Source organism: Hylobates moloch, unplaced genomic scaffold (assembly GCF_009828535.3).
Source record: "Hylobates moloch isolate HMO894 unplaced genomic scaffold, HMol_V3 SCAFFOLD_6, whole genome shotgun sequence".
NCBI lineage: Eukaryota > Metazoa > Chordata > Mammalia > Primates > Hylobatidae > Hylobates > Hylobates moloch.
In genome coordinates, this window is record NW_026652281.1 from 37,260,030 (window position 1) to 37,276,307 (window position 16,278).

At 36.8% G+C, this 16,278-nt stretch overlaps 1 protein-coding gene across 2 annotated transcripts in view; it reads right to left on the reverse strand.

The window, feature by feature from the left end:
- The window catches only part of CAMK4 (calcium/calmodulin dependent protein kinase IV), a 274,921-nt gene that overhangs the window by 41,682 nt on the left and 216,961 nt on the right, over window positions 1-16,278 (reverse strand). For both annotated transcript variants that reach the window (XM_032156686.2, XM_058440626.1), the window contains 2 exons: window positions 12,933-13,023; window positions 10,505-10,579 (listed from right to left, as the gene is read on the reverse strand). In XM_032156686.2, coding sequence (XP_032012577.1) covers window positions 10,505-10,579; window positions 12,933-13,023 — 166 coding nt within the window. The remainder of the gene's footprint in view (window positions 1-10,504; window positions 10,580-12,932; window positions 13,024-16,278) is intronic.

Here is a 16,278-nt window from a genome sequence, read left to right on the forward strand (position 1 = left end):
AAAAAAAAAAAAAAAAAAAAAAAAAAAAAAAAAGACTGTCTCTAAACTCAGAGAACATGAGAAGTCAGGAGAGGACAGTGGGACAATCTCTTGAGATTCGATTTTATCAGCCATCTAAAGCTAAAATATATTTGGTTAACTTTGATTTAAGTAAGTGGTTGCCATAATCCTCAACTTGGTTTACACATATAGAGTATATAGACAGTTTTTGGTGATATTATTTATTACCACACACTACGTACCTAATGGGTGATATAAAACTTACCAGCAGTCTTCCTTCTCTTCCCTTGCTGATAGCCTTGGATCCTGAGTGACGAGTCAGTCAGCTTTTGTGAACACTCCAAAACCAAGGAGACAGCCCCTACTATAGCTGACAGCTTTACTTGTTAGAATGTTGTCCTGTATACTGAGCCAGAAATCTGTGCCTTGCAACATCCACTCACAATTCCTAACTCTGCCCTGTGGAGCTTCCTCTACTATTTGAATTTCTGTAAATAATAAATGTTCCTTCTCTTCTCTCTGGCCTACTAATGGTGGTGTTGCCGAAGCATCAGTCTGGGTTGTCTCCTTTTCTGCCTTGGGGATGCCTGATAGTCTCATGACTTGAAATACCATCTATATGCCGGTAACACCCACATTGATACCAGGAGCCAAGTTGACATGTGGACCATATATTCCCTTCTGCCCACATGTCACTTCCACTTGGATATCTAACAGGCATGCAGAAATTAACAAGTCCCAAGCCTGATGCTCCGATGTCTTTCCATCTCAGTAAATGTAAACTCCATTCCTTTAGTTGTTAGTTATCCCCTCTCCTACCTACTATTTTCTTCCCTTGTCACTGCATTCCAATCAACCAACTAACCTTCTCGGTAGACTTTAAAGACACCTGGTGTGTTCTTGCCTCAGGATTAGTGTGCCCCATCCCCTTCACCTGGAACATTCTTTCCCTAGATATGTACGTGGTTTGCTCTCTCCTTTCTCTCTCTCAAATTTTTGCTTATATATTCCATTCTAACACAAAGCCTTCCTTAATTACCTTGTTTAAACTGTAACCCAGCCTCCTTTTCCAACTTTATATTATAATTTCTATCAGAAATTATCACCTCTTTCTGTATATTTTACATGTGTATTGTCGTCTTCTCCCACTAAAATGTATTACAGTATACTTAAGGAAGAGTTCTTTTGGTCTGGTTTTTACTGCTATGTCTTTACAACATACAACAGTGCCTAGTACATACAAGCGCAACAAATATTTATTAAATGACAAAAAAACCTGATTGTTTTATACAACTAAAGTTCCACAGAAACCACTTTGTTCAGGGCAGTACCAAACCAATATAAAGACTCCAAAGACGCAGTTTTCTTCAGATTTCAAACTTCTATCGCAACATAAACTAAGCTCATGCCCAGCCTGCAGAGTCCCTTTCCTCTCCACGATCAAGAACAAGATGAGCTCTGGATGACCCTTCCTCACCATCCTGTATCTGTTTCTACTTTTCCTTTACCTGGCACTACTCAACTGACTCAGATGCTGCAAGCATGCCGGTGGCACTTATATGATGGCTTGGGGACACAGTCTCCTTAGGGAGAAAGTAAGGCTATGGTCAGGAGGGGAGATGGACATGGGGCACCCTTCAGACCTGGTTAGCATACTCTGCCTCACTTCCTCTCCCCTTCCCTGGTGGTCTCTTTCCCGTTGTCCAAAAGCCACACAGGAACCCTAGTGTGCAGCACACAAGCCGGTCAAGTAGAAAGTTACAGTCAGTGCAATTGGAATTTTACCATGCATTTAATGAACTAGATTTTTTAAAAGTTCATTTTAAAAATGAAGTTACCATTTTGGGTATTTAATTCATTCTTGGGTGAGATCGTCCTTTACTTGATTGGATTGCAGTACAATTTAAGACTCTTATTATTTCACTTAAGCTATTTATTCTTCTGGAAATGAACACAAACACTATGCCTTTTGTGAAACTATACCAAAAGCTTCTATTTTAGATTATGAGATATATTTCTTTTATTTAAATTTTCCTACATTTTTCATATGTGTTCATGTTAGAGAAAATGTAGCTTATTGGATAAGCTAACTTTCTGTTTTGTTAAGAGTTAAGCAGAGATCTCTTCTGTTCAACTATAAGCTGTTAAAAATTTGTCTTAAATTTTGGCATAGTGAATCTAATGGGTTATTTCTTTTCAAAGTAGCAATGTGGCAAGTGTGTGGAATCATCCTTGAAATCATGAATGGGCACTAATGGAAGACAAGACTTGCTTAATTATGCTGTGTCATCTTAGAAACTGTTCTGTTAACAGCATTTTAAGAAATACTTTCAATGGTAATATTCATATGACATGTTCAAATGTAAGGTCTGCTTGATATGTTCCAATAAGCTCCCTAGAAATTATTCCTATTTAAAAGCTTTTTACTTCCTGGATTCTTAAAAATGGCTCTGTATAATGCATGTGTGTGAGGAAGAGAAGATTATTCTGTTTATTTTTAATAAAGTACTCTTAAATTTATCCTTTTAACCTATTAAAATATTAAATTAAAATATCCTTCTTTTTTTCTCTGGTTGTAAAAATTTCAGAAACTCATAGTCCCATAGCTATCCAAAGAAACTTGAATTCCCCTGATAAAGGCTGTCAGAGCACAGGGTCATCTCTGACCAGCTCATTGACCTCCATAAATAAACACAATGCAGTGAACTCCCAGTACAAAAGTGGCACTGACAGATCAGATGCTGGAACTGACTCAATGAACTTCTCCTGTTTCATTCAGTGTCTGATCACTGAGGAGATTTTGTCTTCCTGTAGTCATCAAAACTAAGGAACAAATCCCATCTTTTGTCCAATCATTTCCAATTTTGGAATAATAATTTTAAGTAGGTAAATATTAAGTTACACAGAAGGATACATTTTTCAGTGTAACTTCATACTTACCCAGTAGGAAGTATCATATTTACCGAGTAAAAATACCAAAATTTCTAAAACTATTATTTGGAAAACTAATATTCTTAAAAAAGATTATATTTCTTTTCTCTACCTTTTTTTTTAATGGTTTACCCTATTAAAACTACTCTCCAATCTCAGGAACTATCACATTCATATTTAGTAATTTTAAAAATCTAAAAAACTATTTTAAAATGGCCATAAAACAATAAAGTTTAGAACCATCAATGTCATTTAAATCTTAGGGGGAAGTCTTTTTTTTTTTTTTTTTTTTTTTTGAGAAGGAGTCTCGCTCTGCCGTCCAGGCTGGAGTGCAGTGGCGCGATCTGGGCTCACTGCAAGCTCTGCCTCCTGGGTTTATGCCATTCTCCTGCCTCAGCCTCCCGCGTAGCTGGGACTACAGGCGCCTGCCACCACGCCCAGCTAATTTTTTGTATTTTTAGTAGAGACGGTGTTAGCCAGGAGAGTCTCGATCACCTGACCTTGTGATCCACCTGCCTCGGCCTCCCAAAGTGCTGGGATTACAGGTGTGAGCCACCGCACCCAGTGAGAAATTTTTTTTTAATGAGTGTTTTTATTTCTAAAGAACTGTGGCAGAGATGGAGTAATTTCAAAGACCTCAAACCAACTCCCCGAATATTAGGACTTACTCTTGTGAGGACAAAATAAAAAAATCATACTGCTTAATAAAAGGAATTGATACATTTTTAACAGTAATAAGAAAAAAATGAGGATGATGATACTCATTATAATGACTTTAGTAATGCCTAACATTCATTGCATGTTTTAGTTACCAGGTACTGTGCAAGAACTTCACATACATTATCTTATTTATTCTTTATAATAGCCCTATGAAATAAATGTTCTTATTATTCCCATTGTATAGTTGAGGAGACTGAGATTTAGAGGGTTTCACTAACATATTCAAGGTGAAGCCTGAAGTAGGAACAGCCATCTGACTTGCAAGCCTAGTAAAGCATGAAAACATGAACAACAATACCACAATAGCAACAACAACCAGCAATCTATGCCTGTGAGCAACAGGTAAACAGGGCCAAATATGGCCAGCCTATCCCTATAGTCACCCATATATCTGTGGAGATCTACCATGCCTTAGGGTAGATGAGCAATATATGTGTGGTTTTAATACTGAACATCAGGTTGGTGACACTGGCTTTTGTTAGCCCATCACTATTTGCTGATCCTTTGGGAGGTAGCATTCAAGAATAGTTTTAAGAGCTGGAAGGTGAGGGAATCTCTCTTTTACCTGTCATTCTACACTTTCATCGTGCCCTTCACATTCAATAGTTGAAGTGCCACATTTAATCATCTCTTTATTGTACCACGTCCATTTATAATTATTGATAATTACGACAGAATTAACTGGTTACCAAGCAATGTGAGTTTTTAAGACTGAATCAGTCATAGTATATATGAAATATATGTATTCCTTCTTTATGGAAACTCAGAATATTATTGTAGAATATTGTTATTCTACAATATTATTTGTAGAAGTAGGCACCTGCAGACTCTAAGTACAGGGATTTTTGCATATCGTAGGAACTCATTCTTCACTTGTTAATAATTAGCCTTCATTTTGGCTTAAATAGAAGCACAACATATACTTGCCATTACTAAAGCCTGAAAATAGGAAAACATTGTTACGCTTAGAGGCTTAGCACATGGGACATTTTTATGTATTAATATTTCCTCTGACTTATGCCAGTAGGACTTTCTCAGAAAATAATGAGACCTTCGCAAATGCCAAAAGAAAAAAACTCCTAACAGCTTGTAGACTCTGAAAATATAATTTGAATAAAGACAAGTACAAATATGAAATATGAACATACTTAAGCTTATGAATAAATTAGATAATTGGTATTAGACATAATTTTTTTTTTTTTTTACTTAAGCCCTTAACATAGTGGTTTCTTTTCTACTCTAACAACTTGATTTTCTTTTCTAGGATTGGCGTGGGTGGGTTTGAAACATCCACAAACTTCAAGCCTTAAATATCTAGACCAGTTAAAACATTTTGGCAGTTAATATTGTATAGTTAAATTGTAGCACATTTATTAGGAGCTATGGCCTTATCGATTTTTTTCCTTTTTTTCTGTCTGTGTGACCTACTTATTTTTCTCAACCACAAGGTGTTGAGAATCCCTTCAACATTGAACTCTTCATGGGCTATTTTTGAACACTAATCATTGATTTCACTTACCTGGACCATAAATTTTAATTTTCTGCCTGGAGTTTGATTCTGACTGGGCACATTTCCCAGGAAATAGTGAGTATTTGCTTAAACATGAAGCATCTGTGATTTTTCTTTTGCGATTCACTTATAGGAGAACCCTCTGTTATTAATAGCCTGGGGCAAAGGTTCTATGAAAGAGACAGAATGGATGGCTTTTCCTTTTTTACTTCCTGAGAAATGACAGATGGTATAACATAAACACCCAGTCTCTCACAAGATATAATTTGAAAAGCCTTCCATTAAAAGTAGAAACTAGACACAGTGCACTTAAGGATAATCGACCTTGGATATAATCACCCTAACAAGCAATGAAACAAGCTCGCACCTTATCTCTGTCAAATATATGGATTTCAGACACCCTTTCAAGTTAAATGTAAAGTCTCTGTATTGTAAATATTTTAAATTTTTCTTTATGTATATTATGATGTTTTTGACATCTTAAAAAGCTTTTCTGGCTGCAGACAGCCTGCCTTTCCTGTGGCTTGTTCATTCTGAAAGATAAGAAAGCACCCAGCCTGGAGCATGCCTTTCACATACCGATTAACCAGTCCAGTGCCATACCTCATCCATCTGACCTATACACCCCAGAAGGGGACATTCCCCTGCCTTAATCATCCCAGGGCCAGGAGCCAGGAACCAGGCAACCCACACAAATTATTCAAACTAGCCAATCCTAAACTGTTCACCGTGCCTTGCCTTGCCTTTCCCAAGAAAATACCCCAAAAGGCAGTGGTCTAAACCTTCGCTTTCTCCTGTCTTCTGCCTCCTGACCACCCTAGTGTCTTCTTTCCGGCGTGGCCCTGAGTGGCTTGCTGTGCCTCCTGTCTCTAGGATGTGTAAGTTTAATACACTTTTTTTTTTTTTTCCTGAGGCTCTCTTCTGTCTCCTCTTGTGGCCATAAAAGAATATAAAACAGTCTCTGAGGAAAGTCTTTGCTTTCTATAGAATCATAATGATTCTCACCAGTCTTGAGCTTGGCTCTCATTTCCAACTCTTTCTATAAATGGACAGTTTCCTCCCCACCAACTTATTCTCAGAAAGATACATGCCAGACTGATGAGAGTATCTATCTGCAGTGAGGCAAGAAAGGGCTGGAACTGATCTTCAGAGAGGGTTTTAGCTTTACCTGTTAACAATCTAATTTTTTATAAGATAGATGAAACAAATATTCATAACTATATTAAAATTTGTATTTAATTCAAAACCCTAGATATTGTCTCTGTTCAAGGTTATCTATTCCTGGGCCCTAGTATTACCGTAACTTCTATTTTTCCCAAGTGTTTTCCAATGTTTCCTATGTTACTACACACAGGTGTATCCTTAAAATCCTACCCCCTCTTTGGCTCCCATTGTGAGGTAATATTTTAGTGTATCTCCTTTGGGTCAAGAGTATGTATGAACACATATATATTTACTTATATACAAATGGAATCTTGCTCTGGTAAAGAAATATGTTGAACTTACTTGTTTTTGACTTCCAAGACTGCCCCCACCTATATAATAGTAATCCCATTTCTATGTTTAGCACTTTAGAGCCAACAAAAAACACTTTTATTTTCCATCTCAATCCCCAAAATAGTTCACTAAGGTAAGTACAGTCTACCTCCCAACCCCCATGCCAGGCTTCCTTGCTGTTTTCACTTCCTTTTCTTACAATATGGCAAACTACTTTTTCCCGATAAGCTGCTACCTATAGTAGAATTATCTTGGTCACTTTCAACCTCTTATTTCCCTGTTTCCTCATTAGTTACCATCTAGGCTGAAACGGGTATTGGCAAGAGAAAATAATAATAGAAAATAAGCCTCCATTATAAGATGGCATTATTTGTATGAAGGGCCTGTTTATGGAAAGGACAATATATTAAAATAGTACTTTTACAATTTTTAAATATTTTAAAAAAGTAAATGGTTGGATTTAGGAGTAGATTGAACATGTCATCTGCTGAGAAGCTAAGGAATGACATCAGCATGTGTGTAGATTTCTGACATTAGAGCGGTAGAAAAGAGCATTTACAAAAGCTAATTTGTTTGTTTTCTTTCTATCCCTTTCCTCCTTAAATTCATGTCATAATATGTCATAATGTTATCATCAAGATAGTTATAAAATACAGACCTGATTTAAAAATATTGCCTTGATTAAAAACCTTTGCTGGATCACCATTACCTACCAAGTCAAATCGGAATCCCTTAGCCTGATGTATAGATTCTTTAAACATATGGTCCATCCGACCTTTCCAAGTCCATTTGTGCCCTCTGTACCGAAAACTCTATGTTCTAGTCACACAAAGTTGACAAAGTGACAAACAGCACCTAAACTCACCAGATGGTGCCAATCCTCCATGACTTTGCTCTCCCTGTACCCACTGACAAAGAATGCCCTGTGGACACTTCCTCACTTGTTGAACTCTTACTCATCCTTCATGTCTACCTCAAATGTTCCTTCTAAGACCTCTCCATCCAGAATTACTACTAACTCATTAAAAGCAATATTATAAAATGCTTAGATGGACAAGGAGACATAAAAGAGTACGAGAGAATGCACACGAGGCTGTTAATATTGAGTAAACTTATCTGGATTTTTATTTCTTCCAATGTCCAAGTAATACTTTTCCTTTTCCCTGAGACCAGGTTTCCTTTTATTGCCCAGGTTGGAGTGCAGTAGTAAAATCATAGCTCACTGCAGCCTCTAACTTCTGGGCTCAAACAATCCTCCTGTCTCAGCCTCCTGAGTAACTAGGACAACAGGTACATGCCAACGTGCCCAGCTAATTATTTTGTTGTTGTTGTTTTTTTGCCATGTTGGCCAGGCTGGTCTTGAACTCTGACCCTCAAGCAATCCTCTCATTTCAGCCTCCCAAAGTGCTGAGATTATAGGCGTGAGCCACTGCACCTGGCCAAGTAATACTTTTGAGGTATAAAAAATTAAAATGAGCTGGACATGGTGGCTCATGCCTGTAATCCCAGCACTTCGGGAGGCTGAGGCTGGAGGATCACTTCAGGCCTGGAGTTTGAGACCAGCCTGGCCAACACAGCGAAACCCCGTCTGTATTAAAAATACAACAAATTAGCTGGGTGTGTTGGAATCCCAGCTACTCGGGAGGCTGAGGAATGAGAATCAATTGAACCCGGGAGGTGAAGGTTACCATAAGCCGAGATCTGTCTCAAAAAAAAAATATTAAAATGAAGATTTTAAAATAAAAGCAATAATTGATAAATACTTCTATGAATAAAACTATATTGATTTGTCTATATTAATTTTGTACAGGGAAATTCTATGATTTTTAGGCCCTTGGATACCTGGATTCTTATTCCTGAGCCACTAACAACTAGATGTGGAATCTTGGTGAAGTCAGTCTCTGAACGTTAATAAGATTAGAATGTTAATAAATGAACTTTAAAGTTCCTTCCAGCACTAAAATTCTACGGATTTAATCACATATGTGCTTCAATGAATATATTATCGCACTTCGCCAATCTGATTTTTATGATTTCAAAAGTTGTTAAAAGGAGTTAGTTTTGTAGTTCTTCTTTGTCTATTTCTGGGGCAGGGGTGACCTCAAATATAAGTGCTATAGAAAACAAGACAGATAATTCAAAATATCACCCTTCTTTGTTTCCATGGTGGCTTTCGATTCATACAACACAATATTTCTTAACATGCTATAATTTCTTGGTTTGCATTTCTGGATTTTTCCTTTTTTTTTTTTTTTTGAGACGGAGTTTCACTCTTGTCACCCAGACTGGAGTGCAACGGCGCAATCTTGGTGCACTGTAACCTCCACCTCCCAGGTGCAAGGGATTCTACTGCCTCAGCCTCCCGAGTAGCTGGGATTACAGGGACCTGCCACCATGCCTGGTTAAGTTTTGCATTTTTAGTAGAGACGGGGTTTCACCATGTTGGCCAGGCTGGTCCCAAACTCCTGACCTCAGGTGATCCACCCGCCTCGGCCTCTGAAAGCGCTGGGATTACAGGCATAAGCCACCGCATCTGGCCACGTGTCCGTTTTCCTGTAGATTGTGAGCCCCCAGGGTGGGTGTAAGGGCAGGAAATGCATCTCCCTGGTGCCACACACTGGCTTGACTACACAGTAGGTGATTAACAGTTCACTGAAGAGACGAATTGAAATAAAGGACATTTGTGTACAAATATGCTCTAAGTTTTTGTTTTTAGAGATGGAGTCTCACTCTGTCACCCAGGCTGTAGTGCAGTGGTGTGATCTTGGCTCACTGCAACCTCCACCTCCTGGGTTCTAGGGATTCTCCTGTCTCAGCTTCCTGAGGAGCTGGGGATTACAGGTGTGCACCACCACACCTGGCTAATTTTTATTTTATTTATTTTTTTTAGTAGAGATAGGGTTTTACCATGTTAGCCAGGTTAGCCTTGAACTCCTGACCTCAAGGTAGACCTGTCTACCTTAGCCTCCCAAAGTGCTGGGATTACAGGCGTGAGCCACCACGCCTGGCCTGTGTAAAAATATTCTGATCTAAGAGAAAAGGATGACTAATCTTGTGACTGATAACTTGAAATCTTGTCTTTTTTCTTTATAATTTAGATTAGAATTTTAATTGATCTGTGACTTATTCATTAATTACAACAATTTTAGGAATTCTTGATAATTTTTACAAACTTTATTGGCTTTCAGGTTGTTGCCAAATTAATTCGACCATCAAGAAAAAAAGAGTAGGTTTTATGCTAGTATGGGTCAAAAGCTGTTGTTCTTTCTGATCGCAATGCCTTCAGCCCATTCTGGGAGATGAGGCAGGAAGATGTGAAGAGCTCAATGTAGTTGTGGTCCATCTGCAGGGACTGGAGAACTCTTGTAGGAAAATCTCACCTGAAGTCCCTGTCTTAGTGAGGCTAGGCCAGGCCATGGAAAGAACTGGGGACCACCCCATTCGCACCATTGTCCTATATGCCGTCTGAATTAAACACACACTCTCCATCCAAGGAAAAGCAAAGAAAAGTGACAAAGGGCCCATGGATTTAATTCCAACTATAAACAATGGTGTTTCCTTGCCCTCTTCTGTGGTGATGGTCTTTCTGCTGCCCAGTGGGTCTAAGAGTAGCCACTGGCTCAAAGGCATTCTAACAACAGTGCCCTAAAACCAACATCCTTGAACCTCGCATAGAAAACAAGAAGTGATCTGAATATTATTTATATATGCCTTCCTCATAGAGATTTGCAACAAATTTTAAGCGTTTATAAACAGAGATATTAGGAATTTTAAAAAATGAGATTGCTAGACAAAAATAGATTTCAAATAACAATTAAAGTAAAATATAATTATTAAAGAGCATACCGCAGTACCCTGGGGTTCCACATACTGTCTTCATGAGCACTTGATGTTCCACAATTTTAGAGAGTCCAAAATCAGCTAACAACACAAGAAAAAAATTTAATGAAGCACGTCTTCTCAGCTTTTATGACAAAATATTTGTTATTCAAAAATAAAACTAACTTATTTATCTATTTGCTTTCTTTTGTATTTGATGATGGGGTGAAGGTGGGTGGGAACAAGTCACCCAAGAGGAAGCTAAAGAAAACAATCCATGTGTTTCTTTAAATTGGAGAAAAGTATGACTTCCAAATACATTTACAAATAAATCTATATTTAATCTTTGTTCTTCTGTACAATTCCCTGCTTTCAGCAAATAAGTAATTTTTTTCTTTCTTTCTTGCTTTTGTTTGTTTGTTTGTTTGTTTAGATGGAGTCTTGCTCTGTTGCCCAGGCTGGAGTGCAGTGGCGTGATCTCGGCTCACTGTAACCTCTGCCTCCCAGGTTCAAGCAATTCTCTGACTCAGCCTCCCGAGTAGCTGGGATTACAGGCACGTGCCACCATATCCGGCTAATTTTTTGTATTTTTCGTAAAGACGGAGTTTCACCGTGTTAGCCAGGTTGGTCTTGATCTCCTGACCTCATGATCCGCCTACCTCGGTCCCAAAGTGCTGGGATTACAGGCGTGAGCCCCCGCGCCTGGCCAAGCTATTTTTTCTTAAAGTAATAGTTGCAATAGTTATATTTTGTCTAATGTTGTTACTTCTGAAATTTATGTAACAGTAACTCTAAGGGACAATACAGAATTAATGATATAATCCAGAATCTTTAGTTTATTGACAGAGAGGAGAAAAAAATAGGCTTTCATCAGTGACACGAGAATTAACAGAAATATCAAAAGGTTTGTTCAGCTTGAAAATACAAGTCAGTCTCTAATGTATTTCACTTATAAGAATTTACTCTCGTAAGAAGACTATAAGATTTTTTTGGTAAGAATCCTTTTTATTTATTTCTCAGAATATTACCTAGGTAAAAGATTAACGAAAGTTGCTACCATTATGATCTATTTGCTGAGCTATATCTCTTGCACTCAGGAAACATCAGGAAACCATTCAAGGGCATTCTTCAAGAGAGGCAGGTGCAGAATGAATTCCATTTTAGACTTCAAAGATAAACCCATATTTCCTGGCAGGTGCCTGATCCTTATCAGTGAAAGCAGCAGGAAGCCCTTCAGAAAGAAAACCTCTCCTGCCTAAATTAGTATCTATCCATCCATTTAAAGAAATTGCTTTAAGGATTAAATCTTTGAAAGTGATGTGAAAGGAAATGGAAACTGCCTGCTGTCCCCTGCCTTACAGGAGTGATTATGAGAACAAGCTGGCTGCCCAGCAGGACTTTCAGGATTTTTTCCTTAGGTTCTTGCATTCATAAAGCACATTATGTTATCTGAGCTCTTCCCTGATATGAACAACTTAATTGTTAAAGGTGTTAACATCTGTAAATGCAGTGAATTTGGCAGATTAGCACGATAAGGACGGCACCAGAAGAGCAATGCCCTTCAGAAGATTTAATGAAGATTCCACTAGTGAGAATTCATCGAAAATAAAGTTTATAATATTGTTTGAAATGAAGATTTGCTTTGAAAGAGACATGGAAAGTAACATTTATTTTTTTCTAAAGTGCTAATTAAACGTTTCTTTGGGTAGATCAGAATTTCCCAAAGTTCATCTTTATAGTTTTTCAAAATGCTTATTGGTAAAAATAAAAAAAAGTCTCATAGGATATGATATAATATATCAATTTATATGTTAACAGTTTAAAGGTTCTGGAACGTCCTATAGAAATACAAATCTTGTTTAACTTTTTTAAAGTTGGTATTTCCTAACTTATTTGATCAGCCATAGCATTTCTGTGAATCGTTCCCATCCTTATCCACCCTGCTAAGAAACCAGTGTTCTATGGAGTGCATTTTGGGAAAGGCAGATCTTAATTTATCTCTGTTCATATAAACAAGCGACTCAAAGCCTAGACTCACTAATATGGGCTAAATATTTTATGTCAAAGTTCTTTATTACCTAAAATTAAGCTCCAAGCAATCTGTGGAATAAAAGTTAATATCTCCAAAAGATGTGTTACTTTTTCTATAATTTTGTTCACTATAAACTTATTTACAAAATGCAAGGTCATCTCCTGTGGTCCTTGCCATTTCTAAGCTGTGATTTCTTTGGGTGCCCAGCAACAGAATACTAACTTCTAAGCAATATTTTCCAAATAAACATTCCAGGAAAGAGCATTGACTTCCAAAACAACATATTATTCCTTTATAGATGTCAAATATTCAGGAAAACTGAATGGATGTAAAACTGGATGGAGCAATATTTTAAAATTCCACACAGTAAAATTTTTTCTGCTCTGGAAAAAGGGGTCACAAAACAAGAAGAAATGTTCTCACCAATTTTGAGTGGTGCATCTGGGGCTGGAGTTGCATAAAGAAGATTCTCTGGTTTGAGATCACGATGGACAATCCCATTTTCATGTAGATACTAAAGAGGGAAAATAATGAAATAACATTTGTGTAATTCTATTTATAGCTCGAATGTCTATACTTAATCTTTTAAGAACTATAAGTTATGTGATTCAAGAACACACATATTATGACTTAACAATAAATACCATAAAGGACAATCTGTTTTAAACTGTATACATTAAATAATACTTTATAAATAGTTACCTAAATGTGATGCAATTTAAATTGTATAGAATCTATTCCCAGAATGACATATTTACCCTCAGCTAATATTAGTTACAATTCTCTTTATGCATATTACTATATCAAGTGGAATTAGCTAATTATTATAATGATGTCAAGGTGCTGTGTACTGAAATTTGTCTGGCTTATTATCTAAAAAGCATAACTGGATGTGTGCTCTTATAAACCCATATAGCAAAGACTTCATAATTATTGTCTGAGCAGACATATAGATGTGAGTATTTTAGACATACAGATGTGAGTTATTATAGAGAACTGTCCTTAAGACAAATACTGTTTGATAATGATGGATGCACTCATAGGCTCTTCTGAGAATTAGTAAATCTAACTGTCAATATAGATATTGAAAGTTGTATTTGAGATGAATCTTAAAGATCACATCTAGCAACTCTGCCCATTTTATTGTACTTTAAATTATTTTGTAAAATCATGTATAAGCATACATGAAACATATTCTCATTGTAAATGCTGAAGTCCTACCTGATTTCCCTTCCCCCAGTTCCAGTTCCAGTCCCCTCTTCAAAAGTAATCCCTCATCAGTTTGAAATGTTTTTTCCCAAAAAGTTTGTTTGAACATTTTTTCTATGCATTTACAAACAAGTCTATATACACTGGGCTAGATTCACTAATGCCTAGAAAAAGCATTCTAGGCATTAGTGAATCTAGGTTCTGAGTCACTTGTTTATATGAACAGATTTCTTCACAGATATCAAATATTCAGGACATCTGTGTATTACATTGGCTTATGCCCGTAATACCAGCACTTCGGTGGGCCGAGGTGGAGGGACCATTTGAGTCCAGGAGTTCAAGACCAGTCTGGGCAACCTAACAAGGGCCCATCTCTATGAAAAATTTTAAAAAGCCAGGGATGATGGTGCATGCCTTGTAGTTCTAGCTACTCTGGAGGCTGAGGTGGGAGGATCACTTGACCCCAGGATGTCAAGGCTTCAGTGAGCCATGATCATGCCACTGCACTCCAGCCTGGGTGATACAGCAAGACCCTGTCTCAAAAGAAAACAAAAACAAAAACAAAAAAACAAACCAAAACAGAAGACTATATATGTATATACACAAGATAATATCCCCCGTTCCTTCCATTTTCCTACTTAAATATATCATTAATACAATTTTTGGGTGGCTTTTTTTCTGCTTAACAAAATATCTTTGAAGGCTTACCTTCATATCACTTTAGTGTATTCTATTGAATTCTTGCATCTTGTATCATAATTAATTTACTTATTCATTTTTAATGGACATTCAAGTTGTTTTCAATCTTTAAAATGTTACAAGGAATACAATATAAACATTCCATCACTTGAATATTTGAGTGTTTCTGCTGGTATTTTTCTAGGACAGATACCTGGAAGCAGGTCCAGTTGTGGAGTCAAGGCATACAGCATTTTTACTTTAATACACACTTCAAAATCACTCTCCTGAAAGCCTCCATCAATTTTTACTCACACAAACAATGTATGCATATATGTTAACATCTTTGCTAAATCTGTATTTTTAACTTTTGCTGAGCTGGAGTGCAAAGATTGTACCTTAAGTTTGGTTTAATTTGTCTTTCTCTGTTCACTAGCATAGTTGAGCTTCTTGGTCAATCAGTTTTCCTCTTCCATGTATTTCCTGTTCATAACATTTGCCCATGTTTCTGTTGGTTTAAGAGAAAAAGTTTCCAGTGTGCTGTACTCTCTCTTCTTTCCTACGTCATGCGGGAAGGCAAGGAGTCCTTTATACTTAAGCCAAGTAAGGGGGGTTGGGGAGGTACAGCTTCCAGATCGCTTCGTGATTTGGGGAAACAGATAACTGGCTCATGCATGAAAATGGAAAGAAGAGTGGATAGTTGCAGCAAGAGAATGCAGAGAGGGCCTCAGGGAGATTCAGCTACTCTCAAATAATAGCTGGATGTACATTTCTCATGGGCTCAGTGTGGACTCTGCAGGAGGGAATTAGATATGAGTCTCCAAGAAGAAACTCTTCATGGGAGTGTTTCCTGCCAGGGGATGCCACCATAGCATCTGAAGACATAAAAAGATCAATTTAAAGAGCCAAATAATAGGCATGCTTCCCTTTCTTTTAAAACTGATTTTAAATGAAATACACACTTCTAATATCATCAACACTAATCTCATTACTTCAGAATCACTGTACATAGAGAAGAGGAAAAGAAAATAAAGAGAAAAACTTGCTCCTAAAAATTGTGTGGTCATGGGAAAATGTGCAAAGATATTTTATGATATCATATTAATGTTATCTATAGAGCTGATAAAGAAATACCTAATAATGGAGAAACATATCTTACCAAGATATTGTTGATTTTAGCTACAGATTATGTAAATCATGGGAATTAACATAAATGGATAAATGCACTAGAAAGAATAAAAACATGGTAACTGGGTATTCTAGAATAAACCATGTGTTCAATGTAATCATAATTAAAGTAAAGCAAAGACACGAAAGAAAATAGAAAAAAACAAACCATAAACAAGAACTGGGGAGAAGATTTTTAAAATCTGCTATGTCAGTCTAACAATTTAATGGAGACAGAAACAACAAATCTGACAATTGTAGCACCCTACTTCTAAAGGTTATCTTGACAAATGTTAACCTTTAATAAAGAAATTACAAAAGCAAATGACCAGGGGTACACAAGATAATGAAAACTTTAAGGAATAAAAATAAGGAAGAGGAGGAAAAGAAATAGTAGGAGTCAGAGTAGCACAATTAATTTATTGGCTTATATTTTAAGTGTATTATATTTTTAAAAAGCATAAGACAAATATAATTTTATCTGCAGAGTAGTTGAGACTAATATATTTTTAACATATATTATAAAATAAATACAATATTTGCTGCCAAAGGCATATCTCTGCTAAGTTCTGTTTAAGTATCTTGCCCTCAGTCTTGATCATGGGTTGACAGAAATATGTATATTGAGATTTTTTTGCATTGTTTCTGAAACAATTGTTAAAGAAAGACTTCATGAGTGGTGCTTTGGGGTAATATGCCCAAAGTATATCATCTG